The sequence below is a fragment of the Pseudonaja textilis genome, chromosome 4 (assembly GCF_049901715.1).
Source record: "Pseudonaja textilis isolate UNSWEBS1 chromosome 4, rPseTex1.2, whole genome shotgun sequence".
In the NCBI taxonomy this organism is placed as follows: Eukaryota; Metazoa; Chordata; class Lepidosauria; order Squamata; family Elapidae; genus Pseudonaja; species Pseudonaja textilis.
Genome location: NC_141993.1, coordinates 49,696,605 through 49,714,137, shown reverse-complemented (window position 1 = coordinate 49,714,137; position 17,533 = coordinate 49,696,605). Strand labels below are relative to the sequence as shown.

Sequence of the window (17,533 nt, the reverse complement as noted above, 5' to 3'; positions counted from 1 at the left end):
AATTAAGATACTGCCGAGGAGAGTGGTAGTATGCCTTACTGAAATTGCATCATTACTCTGAGTTTTTAAAAAATCATCACATAAGAAAAAAGGGGGGATGCGGAAAATGCTATTATCATTACCAACATCTTGTTCATTGATAAACCTCCAATTATTTAAACTTACAATTTTGCTTCAGTAAATTATTTCTATTTTTCTTCTTCTTCCAATTTCTGATATCAAGACACAGACTTAAGTAGAGATGCACAGCTACCATTGTTTGAAGATCTCTCCAGTAGGTGCACCACATGTAAATGGCCACATTGCAAGACTTATTCTGATTAGTTTTCATTTTATTTTTAAATAATTTTCTGCCAACTAAAATTGTGAAGGTACTGTATAATTGTATTCTTTCTCATATACTTGTTTTTCTTTCTTAAACAAGAAAAAATAGAGGCAGCTCTTTTTAACCTAGGGATATGAAAATCTTGAAAAGAATATTTGTTGTGATGAAGAATTGATCAAAGCAATCCGATAAATCATAGAATCATAGGGCTGGACAGGACCTGGGAAGTGCTATAGTCCATCACCTACCTGTCCAAGGCAGGAGTCCTAATACCATCTCAGACAAATGGTTGTCCAAGTTTTTCTTGAAAACCTCCAGGAGGCAAGCTGTTCCTTGCTTAACAATCCTTACTGTCAGGAAATTTCTTATTTCCAGGTAATTCCCCACTAATTGCTTCTTGTCCTAAAAAGAAGCACCTCCTCCTATTTCTAAACAACTGAATTACTTTTGACTTTTAAAAGCTGTTTGATCATCACAAGATAGTACAAAAAAATGGGAAGGGGAGTTTGGCGGAGAGCAAAGGGGCATTGCAGACTGCACTGGACATCCTCTCAGGCTGCAGTTCTTGTAATTATGATCTAGAGAAAAACAAAATAATCTAGGCACACTTCAAGAGGCGAATGCTACGTTCACATTACAGGTTCGTTATGCGTGTAAATGTCCTGATACTTTCTGTCAAGGTTTGAACTTACTCATTAGTCTAGATTCTATGGTAACTGTGGCAAAATTATTCTTTGAAATCCAACCTAAGTACACAATGAGATTCAGTTTATTACTGTTCTTGTTTCTAATTTACATTTGTATTTAAGAAAATCTTTTTGTTAAATTTACTACAGCTTTCTATCTACATAATCTCTAGTGATAGACAAAACATTTGAAGAGCCAATTTATGCAGCTGACAGAAACCTCTAGCCATAGTTAATGCCTGATTTTCAAGGAAGAATAAAAAGAATGAAGAGAGCCAGTCTAATGCAGTGGTTAAGGAGCTGGCTGAGAAACCAGGAGACTATGAGTTTTAGTCTCATTTTAGGCATGAAAGCCAGCTGGGTTTCTTTGGGCCAGATGTGCTCTTTCAGCCCAACCTACTTCAAAGAGTTGTGGGAAAAATAGGAGGAGGAAGTAGTATTATGAATGTTTGCTCCCCTGAGTTATTTATAAAATAAAGGCGGGATAAAAATCAAATGGTTAAATGAATTAAGTTAGATTTAAGATATATTGCAAATGGCAGATCTGCTCCTTTAAAGAAATGACAGTATCCGACATACCCTTTCCTTCTATTAATCAGCAGTGAACTAATCTAATCTGTTAAAATTACAAAATATAAATATTTACTGAAGACCAAGACAAAACAAATGAAATATAACATAATGATTCAACTTAATTCAAATATATCACTCATTATATTCTATTTCTAAAGTTTACAAAAGAACTATCAAAGGTACAAGAACTACTGTAAAGTTCATGTAAAATACAATGGACTATTAAGTGCCTGGAAGATTAATAATGGAATAATGTTGGGAATCAAATGTAAAGAAAATGAACAATGTTGAAACAGGCAGGGATTTATAAATGTATTAAACACTGGGGCTAGATACAAAAAAAGTGCACCAGAGAGGGAGAACAACTAAATAAAGATTTTTTTTTGGACTTCTTAAGAAGCTTGCCTAGATCATTCAAAGATGGGTAATTATAGTGGTCTCTCAACTGCAGACAGTCTGGAAGAAACGTATCATTCTGACCCATTTCAAACTGTCTTCAAAGTAGGGTACAGGGTTGAAATTCCTTTGTCAGCTTGACAGATCTTTGTCTGGAAAACCAAGAGAGGGAATATGGTTCTGCTGGTTCATTTTGACCTCTAAATGCACTTACATACCAACAACTCTGCTATCCTTTAGACTTGCTGTGAGATTTGGGAATAAGAAGTATGGTTTTGCAGTGGTCCCTTTCCTATTTCTCAAGCAGATTTCAGGTGTCTTCATTTGAAGATAGCTCCTCCTCAATATGAAAGCTAACACTTCTTAGTTTCACAGCATATGTACAGACTTAACCATTGTTTCAGCTGGGAAATTGTGAGCATCCTAGACCAAGCCAAGTCCAAAAATGCTACAGAATTACTGAAAGCCTGGCATTCAGCTAAATGTCATCAACAGGCACATAGAGATGAACATCTACACAACATTCAAAAAGCCAAAAAGGCAACAAAATGACCAAAACACCTACTCATCAGCATCAATATCAATATGAGCAGAGATTAACACCAAGATTAACAGATCAACAATCAAGAAATAAACAATACCGCTATCAAGGATTCCCCAACTTAGACAAAGAAGCTAACAGTGGCCTAATAGCCTCATCAAGCAATCACCAAGACCACTTCCATCAACATTGACAAGGGAAGCCACTAATATATAAAACGAGAGCAATCCCCTAGACGGCTTGCCCGTCTAGCACTGATGATGTTACCTAATTTGGTAATGAAACATCTGCATCGTAACAACCAAACTCAGAGACCACCAAAGACCACACAAATCTATGTCTATGACCTCTATAAGAAATGATGTGGCTACAACTCCTCCTCCTGCAATCAGTAATAGTCTGGGTTAGGGATAATAAATTGAAACTGAAACCAGAAAGGCAAAGGTGCTCTCTGTGATGTATTATTTTACCATGGTGTGTGATGTATGTGGAATGACAGAAAAAGATTCTGCCCAAGGAATGATCAGACAAGAGGAAGAAAAGCTAAGAGTTGCTTAACAATCAGGGAAAGAAACTTAGGAAGGACCCACATAATTGGCTAGGCTGGTAAAAAGACATAATGAAAGACAGTCATGTGATGCTGCCATGATGATGCAAGTTTGACAGCTCTGGTCTAGAGAAAGATGTGAATATTTGTGCTTAAAGCACCAAATGAGGCACCAATTGTTTTAAACAAAACGCAAGGCTATCATTATTATCTTTCAAGCTCTAAATAACATAGATGATGAACTAATGAAGCAGTGAATAAGACTGATACCAAATTTGGAAAGCCATTCAGTCAGTAATTTGCTTTGGCAGACCTTTAGGAGGATTTCTGTAGCCAGCTAATTGTCAATCTATTCTTCTTATAATTTTCTCCATATTTCCTTAAGGAACTCATCTAGCTCAACAAATATTCTTACATCTTCCTGAATGTATTGCTCATCTGACATCTCTGCACACATTTTCAATAATAGTCAAGTCTAGGATCTTAACCCTAATCCAGTTTTTCTGTATTCTTATTCTGAATTTGTTAACAGATGCTTACAGCAAATGTTTATTTAAATTTACAAAAAGATGTGAAGTTTCAGTTTGTAGCCATATAAAGATTATATCAGCTTCTGTTTACTCAGAATTCACTGAAACGTTCATTTGATCTGGGATGCCCAAAACTTTTGCATATAACTATATTTCCTATTAGGTTTTTTTTTCCTGTTTCACATAGATTCTAACAAAATTAGCTACTTTTCTATTAATACAGGCCCCTATTCCTCCTAAATATTGTATTTTTGAAAAGTCTATTTATTATCTCTTATCCCAGTGCAACATTATGGCTGTAAATATTTTTAATAAAGTTTTAAAAATTACAAAAAAAGGCTGTGGAATTATGTATTGAGGTGGGTCATTTACATCGTGCTCTTTAGCATAAATTTAAAAATACAAAGCATATCTAATTTTGGCGTTAAGGTAATATATACATCTAGCAATCAAATAAACAAACCATAGTGATTTTAGTAAGATCTTTACTAATAGTGCTTGACATATTATTGAAATATGTCCTAGCAATCTTAGTCAATGGAAAGGGATACTAGAAATTGTAGTTCAGCAACATCAAAAATAAGAAGACAATGCTGGCTCAAATCTGCAGATTTGCTAAATATCTCCTATATTCAGGATCAATTACTCTGAAGCGACAAACTTAAAATACATAAAAAATATAAACAACAGAACAATAGTATGTGTCAAAACCTAACTAATTCTTACACTTAAAATCAGTTTTACTGACATTTCTTGCAACATTTCTCATGAAATTCTTGTTGATCTTTATAGCTCTATTTTCTTCTCCCTACTGTAATTATGATAAAAAAACAGTAGAGGCATTTACATTGTATGAATGTACATTAGAAATGCAACGATCACTCCAATAAATGTAGTATCTCATAGCTTACTTATAAGAGTATAATATATAAAGATAATGAGAATAACATGAAAATGTAGTACACTGGTCAATACATCAAGAAACAAAGAGAATAATTATAATTTTATATGTATTAGGCAGTCTGGTTTTAAGTAGCTATAGCTACTATTTTCTTATCTAAGGAAATACTAAAAGAGAGAATTGTAATATTACAGGACAGGGGGAAAAAGGGGGGTGGGGGGAGGATCAATAGATGCAGCCTTCTCTTTAAGCCATGAAATAACTGCATGACATATATGGTTAAAAGGTACCACCATGGAAAAAAGAATCTCCACAGAGTGCGAGCACAGGAAGAACTCTTTGTATAATAATTGCAGTGAGAGCTGCATGCTTCATCTGTAGTTTACATACTGCACTTCACAGCTACTAGCCACAAAACATTTAGTGTTATCTGCGTTATCAGGCAGAATAAGAATACAATTGTCTTGTATCGCTACAGATAATTTTAAAAAAGCAATCAAATAAAAAACCCATTTTAAGAAAACACTTTACCCAGTCAATATTGCTTACTTTGTTCAATATTCTCCTACTTGGATAAGGTGAATAAGGAGCAGCAGAACCACCTTCTGATTATATTTTGCCAAAATAGAGCTAAATGAAACCCCAAATCTTTGCTGAAGTTTATCTTTATTGCATTGTTACCTTCACTTTTTCTCTTCTCAAACAGCAGAAAAGACAATTTTCATCAAAAGACCAATCAGAGACACCTTCTGCTTCAAAGTCTGTGAATAAGAAGAAAAAGTTATTTCACATCTATAAAGATGCAACTTTTGAATGGTTAAAATTCATTCCTAATTCCCTACCTGTTTTATAAGACGCTTGATGCTATATGAGCAAGGCTAGTTTGAACGTTACCATGCTTTTAATTTCCACAATGTTACAAAAGTATAATTTTCGCCTACACACAAAGCTAATTTTCCTAAGCAACACCAAAACCACTGCCAGTTATGCTCATTAGTAATTTTAGCCAATATGAAACTAACTGTGAGCACTGCCTGGGGGAGGGAAAAAAAGCACAAATCACCAAGGTAACATACATTTTCTAGAGACAGAGCAGAGGTTGAGTTTGTCATTAAAGATGCAGATCAAGGCAATATATATATATATAAAAATATACTGTATATATAATACCTTTAAACAAATTCAGATCTTTTAATAATTCAGCTCCAAACAGCCCTTCTAGAATACTTTCAAATCCTAAAATTAAAGAAAGAATATTTAATTTCCTCCAATTATATATATATCCGTGCCAGAATATTCACAATTCTATATTTATCTGTTATTAGAATAAATCTGAATGTGCTTTTATTATGTATTCTATATTTCTTGGTCAATCCTATCAGATCAGTTAAAACATGCACACAGAGACATAATTATATAAATGCCGCATAGTGAAAATGAAGCAAAACAGTTTAAAAATTGAAAAAGTTCTATTTAAATATAATTCAATTAAATGATTTAAACATTAAAAATAACTACTCACTTCAGATTATGAATTCAAAAATGCATTTATCTCCCAAAGTCTACTTTTAAGCTTTATAAATTATTTGAAAAGGAAAGCCACTGAGGTTAATCTGAAGCCAAATATGGAATGTGTTCACTCTGTAGATGCTTTATTATTACTGAGATATTTACATGTTTTTTTTACAATGCTGAGAGTTCCTATTTCAAATATTACATCTCCCCTTCCCTCAAAATTAGTGCCATATTTGTTAATATAATTACAGTGTACTTTTGGCTTGCAGCTAAAAAAACAGCATTCCTATTGATCAATTTCTCAGAATATAAGGGATGTAGAAAATATACATCATTGTAACAAGCACAAATTCTACTGAGGTAATCTATTTACCATTTATACGCAAAGATATTTCAGATAAACACTTTTGCTGTACAATAACTGAATTGGATAGTAGAGATTTCACAACATTTTCAATGTAAAATAATTCAGGGAATAAATTATTTATTTACCCATATTACATAGTGAGTGAGGGACTAACTCTGGAGGAGAAAATTACTTCTGGTATGCAAGTCCAATGCTCATTTAATAAATGTTATCAAGAATCATAGTGCAAAATTTGAGGCATAATAATTAAGTAGACCCCGAAAGTATGAGAGCGCATAAAACCATGTGTATTGCTAAAGGCAAAACCACAAAATTTCACCTTACTTATTTTAGCTATTATCAAGCAATCAACACACTGAAAAAGGCAGTTATGCTTGGAATTGTTAGCACACACCTTTGAAGCCAACATCAGCCAGAGTATAAAATATAAATTATAAAATAACTGAAAGATTGGAGGCAGCTAGTACATAAAACCTTCAAGAATTAAGCGTGATTGGACAGCATCATCATCATCATCATCATATCTTAAAGTATTTACTAAGATATTCAAAGAACTGTTATAGAATAAACTTGACAACATAATCACATTTTAATCTAAAATGTAATGACAAAACTACAAAGAGATTGGAGAAGTACAGGGGAGATAAAACACAAATTAAACAATATAAAAATAAGGAATTGAAAAGAACACATACACAAATAACAAACCCAAATTTTGGGATGCAGATGGTGTCTTAGTCTTAGTTTATTAGTTAATTTTAAATGAGCTCTATCTTTTAAGTGAAACTGACACATTTCTAATTCACAACAGAAATATTCCAGAAACATGGATGCTTTGTATATTATATATTAGTAGAAATAAGTACATTTAAAAATATTTCTGAAAACTAAAAGCTGACAAAATTTGGACTACTGAAAAAGAAATAAAATGTTAGAAACCTTACAACACTTTAAAGATTTCCTATTAAAATATGCAGGTAAATTCAGCTAAATCTGAAATATTAAAAACGTGCACATTTTAACTTATACAGGATGGTCTCTAAAAAAGAAATATTTTAAATAATGGCCACGAATTCCTATTATGCAGAATTTTTATGCAGTGTCTATGAAATGGATTATATAAAGTATACAATCTGGCTTGCTTTGTTCACTGTTCTACCAATGGTAATGACGCTTGGTGTATATTAATATTAAATATTAGATTTAACAGTTGCATAGCAACAGCAGAAAAGCTTATATGCAATACTTGTCACAGAAAATGCCAAACAAGCAAGGATGAACATATTCAAAAATTATTTTAAACATCTAGCACTACTATAATTTATTAGATTTAGTTATACGGCCCAACCCAATACATCAGAAATAGCAACAAATTAATCAAATAATGTAATTTGCTATGTTAAGTTTAACACAGAAAAAATCAAAGTAAACAAGGGTGCATGGAACAATTAAACTAGAAAGAGTTGAAATAATGAGAAATTGCTAATATTTACTAAGATTTCTCTATCGTCCTTTTAGGAACTAAAAGAAATATGATTTTATCCACTGATATTTTACTCATTTGCATTGACATGTAAAATATTCCTATTGATTTCAAGAGGAAACAATATGGCTGCCTTTGTTTGACTCTTATTTATTCCCATGAATGTTCAATCATTTCCACTTCTGAACAGAACAGTATTAAAAGTCTCAGGAAAATTTCAATATATTATTTACATTTCACAATGAATCTGGATTTTCTGTACTTGGTGGTACTGTTTTCAAGGAAATACAGTTATATAATCCTTCTATTAAAAAAAAAAAAACCACCAATAACAATACTTGACTTTTTCAGTAAAAAAGTTCCACTGCAAGAGATAATCATAGACCAGCATAAGAGATTAAGGCAAAACAAACCATATTCTTAAGACACTAATGTATTTACTTAGTTTCATACTTTAAAAAGTTAGCATGTATTATTTTGGTTATTATTTCTGAGAGCACTTCCAACAAACCTTTTTTTTAACTGGGGTAACTTAAATGTGAAATTCTTATTATAATATGTAAATATTTACATATTTATTTTTACTTCTCTTAATACTTCGTTTATTGCCTTGTTTAGTAAAAATAGGATATGTTGAATATGCATTATTTTATCTATGCTAATACCATATAAATAGTTCATATTTAATGTTATACCACATAAATAATAAGCAACAGTTATCCAGCTATCCTTTATTTTTCCAGTTATATTGCATGTTTCCTTGTTTTTTCATAAGGTATTTACATAGTACCTCATCTAATGGCCAAAGGCAGATCTAACAGGCAGCTGTGAAACAACCAACAGCCCTCAATCTTTTAGTCATTACTTGGATAAAAGTAAAGCTACTAGATTCCAAAGTGCTCGGTTATAGATCTTCAAAGAACAAAGAAAAGAATCCTAGAATCTATTCTGTTTCCTCATTTCTTTTAGCTTTTTCAAGTACAAAGTCATACATAGCAGCCAACGAAGATTTTCATTCTCTTTGGAATTTCATACTGTGAAGTGCAAATGGCCCAGTTTAGGCAAAGCTAATATGAATATTTTTTCTATAGCAATACCATAATGGCTGGCTGTTCCCTGAACTGAAGGAAAGTAAATGAATTTAAGGTTAGGGTTGCTTTCTGAGATGAACTTATCCTATACTTTCAGGAAGACTTGGAAGCATCAGTTAGTGAGTGGCCAAAATACCTTGCCAGTATCATGAAGAGAAGATTAGAATTAGAGAAGATTCAGCTGTTCAGACCAACCAGGGATATATATCATAGCCTTTGTATAACACATTCCCTAATTAATGTTTCTTCTTGTTTGCCTCAGTTTCCTCGTCTTTTGTGTAGAAACTATTTTTTTTGTTTGAAAATACAAACCACTGAAGCTAGAAAAGCTTAAAACACATTCAAAACTGGATATCCATCAGGGAAAGAAATTTGGATTAATGCAATTATTTTCAGTGACTATATCATCCATTGCCCTTCTTAATATCCTGCCTGATAAAAACAGGAGGATAAACAATTGGGAAGGAAGAAAACAAACAATGCATTAAAAAAATTTAATTTCTGGGAGGACAAGCCTGCTTCAAATAATTCGCTCACTGATTTCTCAAGACAGGAAGCAGAAGCAAAGTGAAGTAACTGCTTATCCATAGGACCTCTACAACTGTATAAAATTGCAAAAAGGATAAGACTAATAGTTCTTCACATATTGCCGAACAACAAAGGAGAGAACTCATTCATACTGAATTATGCAACAATAAAGAATTATTTTACAATACTTCCTAGAGCAGGGCTCCTCAACCGCTGGTCTATGGACCTGCACTGTTCCACGGCATACCAGAAACTGTAAAAAAGTGAAGTCCCATCTGTGGGATGTAGGCAGCACATAAAACCACGCCCTTTCCAGTCCACAGAAAAACTGTCTGCATGGAACCAGTCCCTGGTGCCCAAAAGATTAGAGGCCACTGCCCTAGAAAAATTCTTATATAATCATGCATGTGGTGCTGAGCTCATTGGAACAAGGACATAATGACAATTGTGATTTCTCAGTGTTGGCAATCTCTATGTACCTCTAGTGGGTTTCATTTAAAAACAGATTAATTGTATAGTTGAAATATATCAAAAACTTTACAACAGATTATCTAGATATATTGCCACTTTTAGTTAAAATAATATTGCAAGTTCTAATTATTTTCCACAAGGATATTGTGAGTATTATGATTAACTGGTGATCTTTCCTTTAACTAGCAAATCTAAGGGGTCTTTTACTCCATTTTTTTACTTGCTATGGTTAATCAAGAAAGGTTTGCATTCTTAGATTATCTCAGCACACAATACAACTGAGTTGGAAGTATCATGGACAGAAACCTTGGAGATTATGGGGCAACATCCTGCAAAGTACAACTAGTTCAGAATTAGCAGTCATAGCCACTTCCATATAATAATTCTTATTACGCAGAAATTCAATTAGTTACCAAAAGGAAGGATCCAAAATTATGGTGATTACCTAGGCCTTTATGGTTCAGGTCCTCATTAACCACAGTACCCTTTTCTCCAATAAGAGTCTTTCCATCTAATATGTCCTTTCTGGAGACACTTGTAAGTATATTGATTCCCAAGGGAAATGGGACTCTGAAATAGGCTTTTCTGTAGGTACTACAACACTACAGAATAGGTTGTCTTTTTAGTTATGTCTGACTCTTCGTAACTTATACAGAATATATAGGTGTATACATAATATACACTTACCTAAAATCAGAATAGTTCTCTCTATGATATTGTTTTGGAAAGAGATAAGAGACTATCCTTTTCATCAAGTGTATGGAACTAAGTTGATTGGAGCAGATGTTGTTACATATTATGCCCAATAGATCTATACCTGTCCCCTCCATTCATTTTAGGAATGTTTAAGTTCTTTCTGTTTAAATGGATGAGGAGGAAAAGACAACGTTCCTTCGTTCAGCCCATTTCCCTTAAAACACCCTCCAGATGTTCTTAGTATCTGCCTTATTACTGCTTAGAAGATAGGCAAACTAGTACTAGTTTGCATAGCATGTGACATATAATTGTTGCCAATGAGATTAGGGACAATTGGGTATTGTTCTTAACATTACTTGACTTTTTGTCAGTTATGTTGTTGTGTGCTGTTTCTAATCAAAAATCACGGGAATCCATATTTGAACTATACTGATATATATGAAAACATAAATAAGTTTAAAAATGTAACACTGGACTATGGTAATTTTGAAGAATTCTATGTTGATTTTCTGGTTGATTTTCTACCACCACAATCATTAAATCTGAACATGTTGTGTTGTTTTATATTGACCTTTATGAACTATATAAACTCTGTTATTTGGATTGCATAATTTTTTTCAAGTTTTATAAAACCAGACGAATTACATAGATACACAGAGCAGGATGGTAATAGATTGAAAGCACTATGGCCAGAATGAAATCTGAAACATCAGTTAATTGATTAATGATGACTATTCACAAGTAGCAGTGGCATAAACATCACGGTAAGGAAAACAAACAAATCTTAATTGATTAAAAAAAAATCTCCCTCCTATGTTTTTATTTGTCACAAGTAACTATTTTATAAACTTGCTTAAAATTAAAATAAAATTTTGTACTCTAGCAATACAATACAAAGTAAGAAAAGAGGGCGAATTGGAAAAAAAAAAAAACCTGTCTCCAGGCAAAGAAGCTTTTGTATAAGTAGAATCTTCAATCCTTACACTCCACCTGACAGAGTAATAATGCTTTGAAACACCAAAAATTAGTTATTCACCAGTAGTCAAAGTACTATAATCAAAATATGGGCTTTTGCGGGCTGATATAGGGTTGTGCTATAATGTACTTAAGCATTACTTCTTATACAGTTTTATTCTTTCATTCAACTGTGTCCTATTCCATTCTAAGAGATTGCCTGGATGAGTTCCTGTGGTTTTCTTGGCGAGATTTTTCAGAGGTGATTTGCCATTGCCTCCTCCCTAAGGCTGAGAGAAAGTGACTAGCCTAAGTCACCTAGCTGGCCGGCTTCATGCCTAGGCAGAACTAGAAGGCATGGTCTCTCAGTTTCTGGTCTGATGCCTTAACCACACCACCAAACTGGCTTTCACTTCTTGTACAATATTTGTAAATGCAATTAAGCAGTAAAATGCTATAAAATCTCAAATCAAAGCTCCTACAAAGAGTTACAATCAAAACTTCTAATATCTAAGTATCAGCAGTCAGTATCAAGACCATATAATATGAACATGCTTTATATGTATTTCATCTCGACAGGAAAGTTCATGCCCACATGTGCCAAGTGTACAAAGTTCAATTACATGTTTATCTTATATTGAATAAGTACAATTACAATTTGTACAAACAAAATTACAAATAAAATTTAAAAAATTACTTCCAACATTTATTGTTGCTAAAACAGATTTGGAAATTTGAAGATTTTCCTGAAAATAAGGCCCATCCCCAAAATAAACCTGAGACTGATTTTTTGAAATGGGCCTAATATAAGATCTACCCTGAAAATAAGCTCGGGGGGCTGGGCATGGCCAGCATGAGAGGTAGCAAATGCGCGGGGTCGATGGTGTCCAGCATCAGCCAGAGCCTGCCAGCCCTTAACACAGCACAAATACCGATAAGTCCAAGCGTGGAGGCGGGGGGAGGGGAGAAAACAGGTGATCCAGAAGTGCTGCATGGTTGCCTCATGGGAGGCTCGTGTGGCCTGGCAGAGGTTTGGGGTGATCCCAACGCCCGAGATGGTTCACATTGTTCAGCGCGGTCGCAGACAACCCAAGAGATAATGTGATGGAATGGGTGATGCATTGGGATTGCCTCTGCTTCCGCCTGGCTCTGCTGCATGTTTTTCACCCAGAGGGAGATGAAACTTTGAGGCTCCGTCATTTCTCCCTCTGGGCAAAAAGTGTTTGGGCAGCTACCATTGGTCCTTCCCTCTCTGTCCCACTGTCTGCTTGCCTATGGCCTCATTTGGGGCCAAGCTCTCGGCATGCCCTGGCCTCCACCCACTCTGCCAGGAGGGCGAAGAACCTCTGTGAGGCCAGCAGCAGCATGGGCAGTTGGTGGCAGCCAACACAGCACCCACTGCAACCAAGATGTCTCTCAGAAACAGCTGGGCCAGCAGGCAGGGTGGATGGAGGGCGGGACATGCCAAGAACTTGGCCTGTTGCAGCTGCGGGCAAGCAGATAGTGAGATGGAAAGGGGGGCAGCATTAGCTATGCTCCCACTCCCATCAGCCCCCATGCTTGCTCCTTCACTTAAAAAAAAAAAAGACCTCCCCCCAAAATAAGCCCGAGTGCTTATTTTCAAGCCCAAAAGGGAAAACTAGAGAAGCCAGAAAACTTGACCAGTAAATAGGACACACAACTTTAACTTCTATTCTAATATTATTAAAAAATAAAAGGAGTACAAAAAATAACCCCTTAAAGAATGATTTTTGTAAAGGAGAATAATGAAAAGTTTGCTCAATTTTCTATAGTTACAAAGTAAAAACTGTTGCCTCATTTTTGTTTATTTGGGAACACAGTACATATAGTCAAGTCTATAGTCACGTTTGATTATTTGGGAACACGGTACATATAGTCAAGTCTGGTAGAAGAGACCCCAGACGAAATTAAATGGGGTGTAAAAAGTAGGCTTGATTTTACTTTTCTCTGGTGTCTTCCTGAGGATTTAAAAACATATTAATCTCTGAAACTTGTAATACTTCATAGAGAGAAGTGCTCAAAAGAATCCAAGCATGTTTTTGGTAAAACATATGAACAGCAACAAGAACACAATTCTACAATTTTGGGGTTAGGGGCCAAGACTGAAAAAATGCAGCTTTCTAAAACCATTCCTCCTATATCATGGAATTTAATTGATGTGGATAAAACAAATCTGCACCCCAGATAATCAATGTCTTCACCTTCAACTGAAATGTTAATTGCCCTGACAGACTATGTCTTCATCTTCTTAGATGATTTGGACAAGAAAAGCAACATACCTTTTCACTTTAACTGATTAGCCAACTAATTGTAAATGCCTTTCTCTTACAAATTGCTTTAAATAGTAAATACTTCTGGTCAGCAAACTGTTTTATTCAACATGCCCCCCACCCCTCCAAAAAACCCGAACCTCAGACCGTGATCCCAGAAATAGATTTACTAATTTTCCACAGGAATATTACATACACAAAATGAAGTTAAATTCAATTTCTTTAACTTCTTGACAATACTACAGCAATTTGATTTTCCTTTTTCCATAGTGTCTACTTCCAATTTGTCATTTGGAACTATTTTGCTGACATTCACATGGATAGAAAAGATATGTGCAAATTAAAAACTGAAAACAGAAATAACTTTAGCAGGTACAAAGACAAACATAAGATGGTTTGTTAATCCACTGAAACTGTTCATGCACTAAAACAGCAGCCTGCAACCTTTTTGACACCAGGGACCAGTTTCAAGGAAGGCAATTTTTCCACAGACTGGAGCAATGGTGGTTTTGGTTTCACTCACTTGCCTGCCACTCACTTCCACCTGTACCGTCCTGTTCCTAACAAACCACAAACCAGTACCAGTCAGTTGCCTGAGGGTTGGGGACCCCTGGACTGAAATATCTTGGTTTGTATTTCCTGAATAGAACTTCACACACACACACACATACACACACAAAGAAACTCTGACCTGAACAAGGTGCAAAAAAAATCAAAATTATTGTGTGATCCATCCTGCAGGCAAAATAAGGACATCTGAGAAAAATGTCATGCAATATAATCCCCACTTTCTCCTTGGCATTTTACCCCATCATTCCCAAAAGTATGGAACAAATTCTCCTCTGTCTATTCACCAGAAAGAAATTGGAAAACAAGCAGAAATAAATTCATTTAATACAACCTTTGTTCTGAAAGTTAGTAGTAAACAGGGTGAAAACAGGATGAATAGAATCCATCGCTCAAAATTGTTTAAACACACCTTGATTCCTCAAACCTTGATTCCTGAAGGAAAAGTGTAAAGAAAGGGCTGAGAACTCTATAGTCACTCAAGCCCTAGTCATCTCATGCCTGGGCTACTGCAATGTGTTCTACATGAAGTTACCCTACAAGTTTATCTGAAAGCTTCAGCTGGGGTAGAACACAACTGTTCTGGCAGTTATTAGGGCCTCTAGGGAAGCCCATATTGCACTACTGTGAGTTGTACTGGCTACTATGGTAGTTTCCTTCCAGGTCCAATTCAAGGTGTTGATTATTATCACATTTAAAGCCCTTCATGGCATGGGTCAAGGCTAAGGAAACCGGCTTACCTTAATGGAGCTAGCCACCCCACTTGTGCCAGAGAAAGGGTCCCTTTGACTCAGAAAGACCTTTTGGCAGGGTCCAAAAGAAGAGTGTTTTCTGCTATGGTTCCCGCTGTCTAGATCAGCGGTTGCCAACCGGTGGGCTACAGCCCATTGGTGGGCCGTGAGAAAATTTTGGTGGGCCGCAGAGAAATTTCAACCCCAGAGCACTCCCCAAAGCAATTAATCCAGGCTGCACAGAAGCCCACATGGCCAGCGGGAATCCTCCCCTCCCACTCACTCGTTACTCAGCAAACTTAGTCGGCTAAATTGCTATTTTTCCTTTTTCTGACCATCATCTGTTCTGCTGTGCTGGGAGATTTAGATTAGCTAGGAAGTAGGAAATGGTTGGATTTCTTGCTTTCTAGCTAATTTTTAGATCTTCGGCTCTTTTAAGCACAGCCGAACCTCCCTTAGGACTGAAGGTTCTATTATTCAGTGCAGACTCAGGGCAAGCAAAATTGAGAGATTGAGCTAGCCGACTGCAGATAGATAGATAGATCACTGAATGATTCTGTGAGCAACTCAATCTGCCTGCCTGCTTTGCCTGGTTTTGGGTAAAAATTGCTCTTTTTTATAAAAAATTCAATATTTATATAAATATTTATAATATTTACATACAAGCAATGCCCAGCCAGTCACATGACCACCAAGCCACACCCACAAACTAGACCACGCCCATCAAACCAGTTAGTGGTCCCTGGGATTTAAAATTATGAGTTTGGTGGTCCCTGAGGTCCAAAAGGTTGGCCACCCGTGGTCTAGAACATTATGTTCCCCCAAGGTGACATCCACATGGATCCTTTTCTGGTTTCTGTACTGTAAGCCACACCATTAACCTCTGATTTTCCCACCATTTGTCTAAATCATGCTACTATTCCAAATCAGAAAAAAGTGGTAGTATGATCTAGTAACCCAGGATGTAATATGACTCCCTGGAGATACATATTTCCTATTTCATCCTGAGAAATATATCACCAGTCCCAAAAACCCAACGTGGCGAGTAATGCAAAGTAGTTCCTCTAATAGTATTTGCAAAATAACTTAACTAGCTAGTCACACCTTCTGGATATAATTGTGTGCATCGGTTACACTCCTCATTTCAAAGAGCAGAAATAAAAATATTCAGATATAGAATCTAGGGTCAAGAATTCAGGTCAATTTAAATTAAAAAAAAAACCAGTCATATCCTCCAGTCTCTAACTTACATTCTATAATTCTAAATTACATTCTATAAAGTCTAAAAAAATTCAGATGATTCTCTCAGGAAATCAGAACTGGTTTCAGAAAATGTACATCAAACTACCTTTGTAACTACTTTTTGTAAAGATATATAAATGAAAGTCACTTGTTTAATTCTTCTCTCTAAATTGTTGTTTCATTTGGGTTAATGATCTTGACTTTATGCTGCTGTATTGCCAATACTTTCTGATAGTGTATTATACACAGCTTTCAGCTTTTCCTAGTTTGAGAATTATTTGCAGTTGTGGAAGTTTCTCCACAGGGATAAAGGAACTTTTACTAAATACTCTATGTCAGGGGTTTCAAACTGGCAGCCCCATAATTTTAAAACTATGTGGGGAATTTGCTATATTTGTTATATGTATTCACATACATATTCATAATTTATGAGCTTGCAATCCTGGGGTAGGAAGATAAAGATTTTTTTTTCTCCTTTATCTCTCTTTTTCAAAGCTTTCTCTGATAAACACTTTAAGCAAAATGATAATCTTTGCGTATGTGTTTAAAAGCATGATAAATCGTCTTGACATCAGTATATAAAAATCTTGGGTTCATTCTTCTCCACTTGGGACAAACTGTGACAGTGATAAGAGAAAATCAGAATAACTAAGTTAGAAGTTCTAGTCCAACCCCTGCTCAAGCAGGACATCCTATACCATTTCAAACAAATGGTGGTTAATCTCTTACTAAAAACCTCTAGTGATGGAGACCCCACAACTTCAGAAGGCAAGCCATTTGTTCCCTTAATTGTTTTCACTCTCAGGAAATTTCTCCTTAGTTCTAGGTTAGATCTCTCCTTAATAAGTTTCCATCCATTATTTCTTGTCCTGCCTTCAGGTGCTCTGGATAATAGGTTGACCCCTTTTTTTGTGACATCTTTGTGATCATTTGGGTCATCTGAATATTACATGTGGTTTAATTTTTCAGAAGTCTTATCTCTAAACACTGCTAGTGGTGAGGACATAAATGTCCTTGAAGGACAATGGAAAGATTAGTTACCAAGACAACAGTCACAAAAGCATCACTTAAATCTATTCCAAAAACTAATTTGAGAAA

At 35.2% G+C, this 17,533-nt stretch overlaps 1 protein-coding gene across 12 annotated transcripts in view; it reads right to left on the bottom strand.

Moving 5' to 3' along the window:
* LCOR (ligand dependent nuclear receptor corepressor) overlaps positions 1 to 17,533 on the bottom strand; it is a 72,019-nt gene that overhangs the window by 43,971 nt on the left and 10,515 nt on the right. For all 12 annotated transcript variants that reach the window (XM_087932895.1, XM_026701195.2, XM_026701185.2 and 9 more), the window contains 2 exons: positions 5,670 to 5,735; positions 5,181 to 5,260 (listed from right to left, as the gene is read on the bottom strand). Coding sequence is in view for 2 of the 12 variants with exons in the window: in XM_026701195.2 (XP_026556980.2) it covers positions 5,181 to 5,260; positions 5,670 to 5,735 (146 nt within the window). In the remaining 10 variants the exon portion in view is untranslated. The remainder of the gene's footprint in view (positions 1 to 5,180; positions 5,261 to 5,669; positions 5,736 to 17,533) is intronic.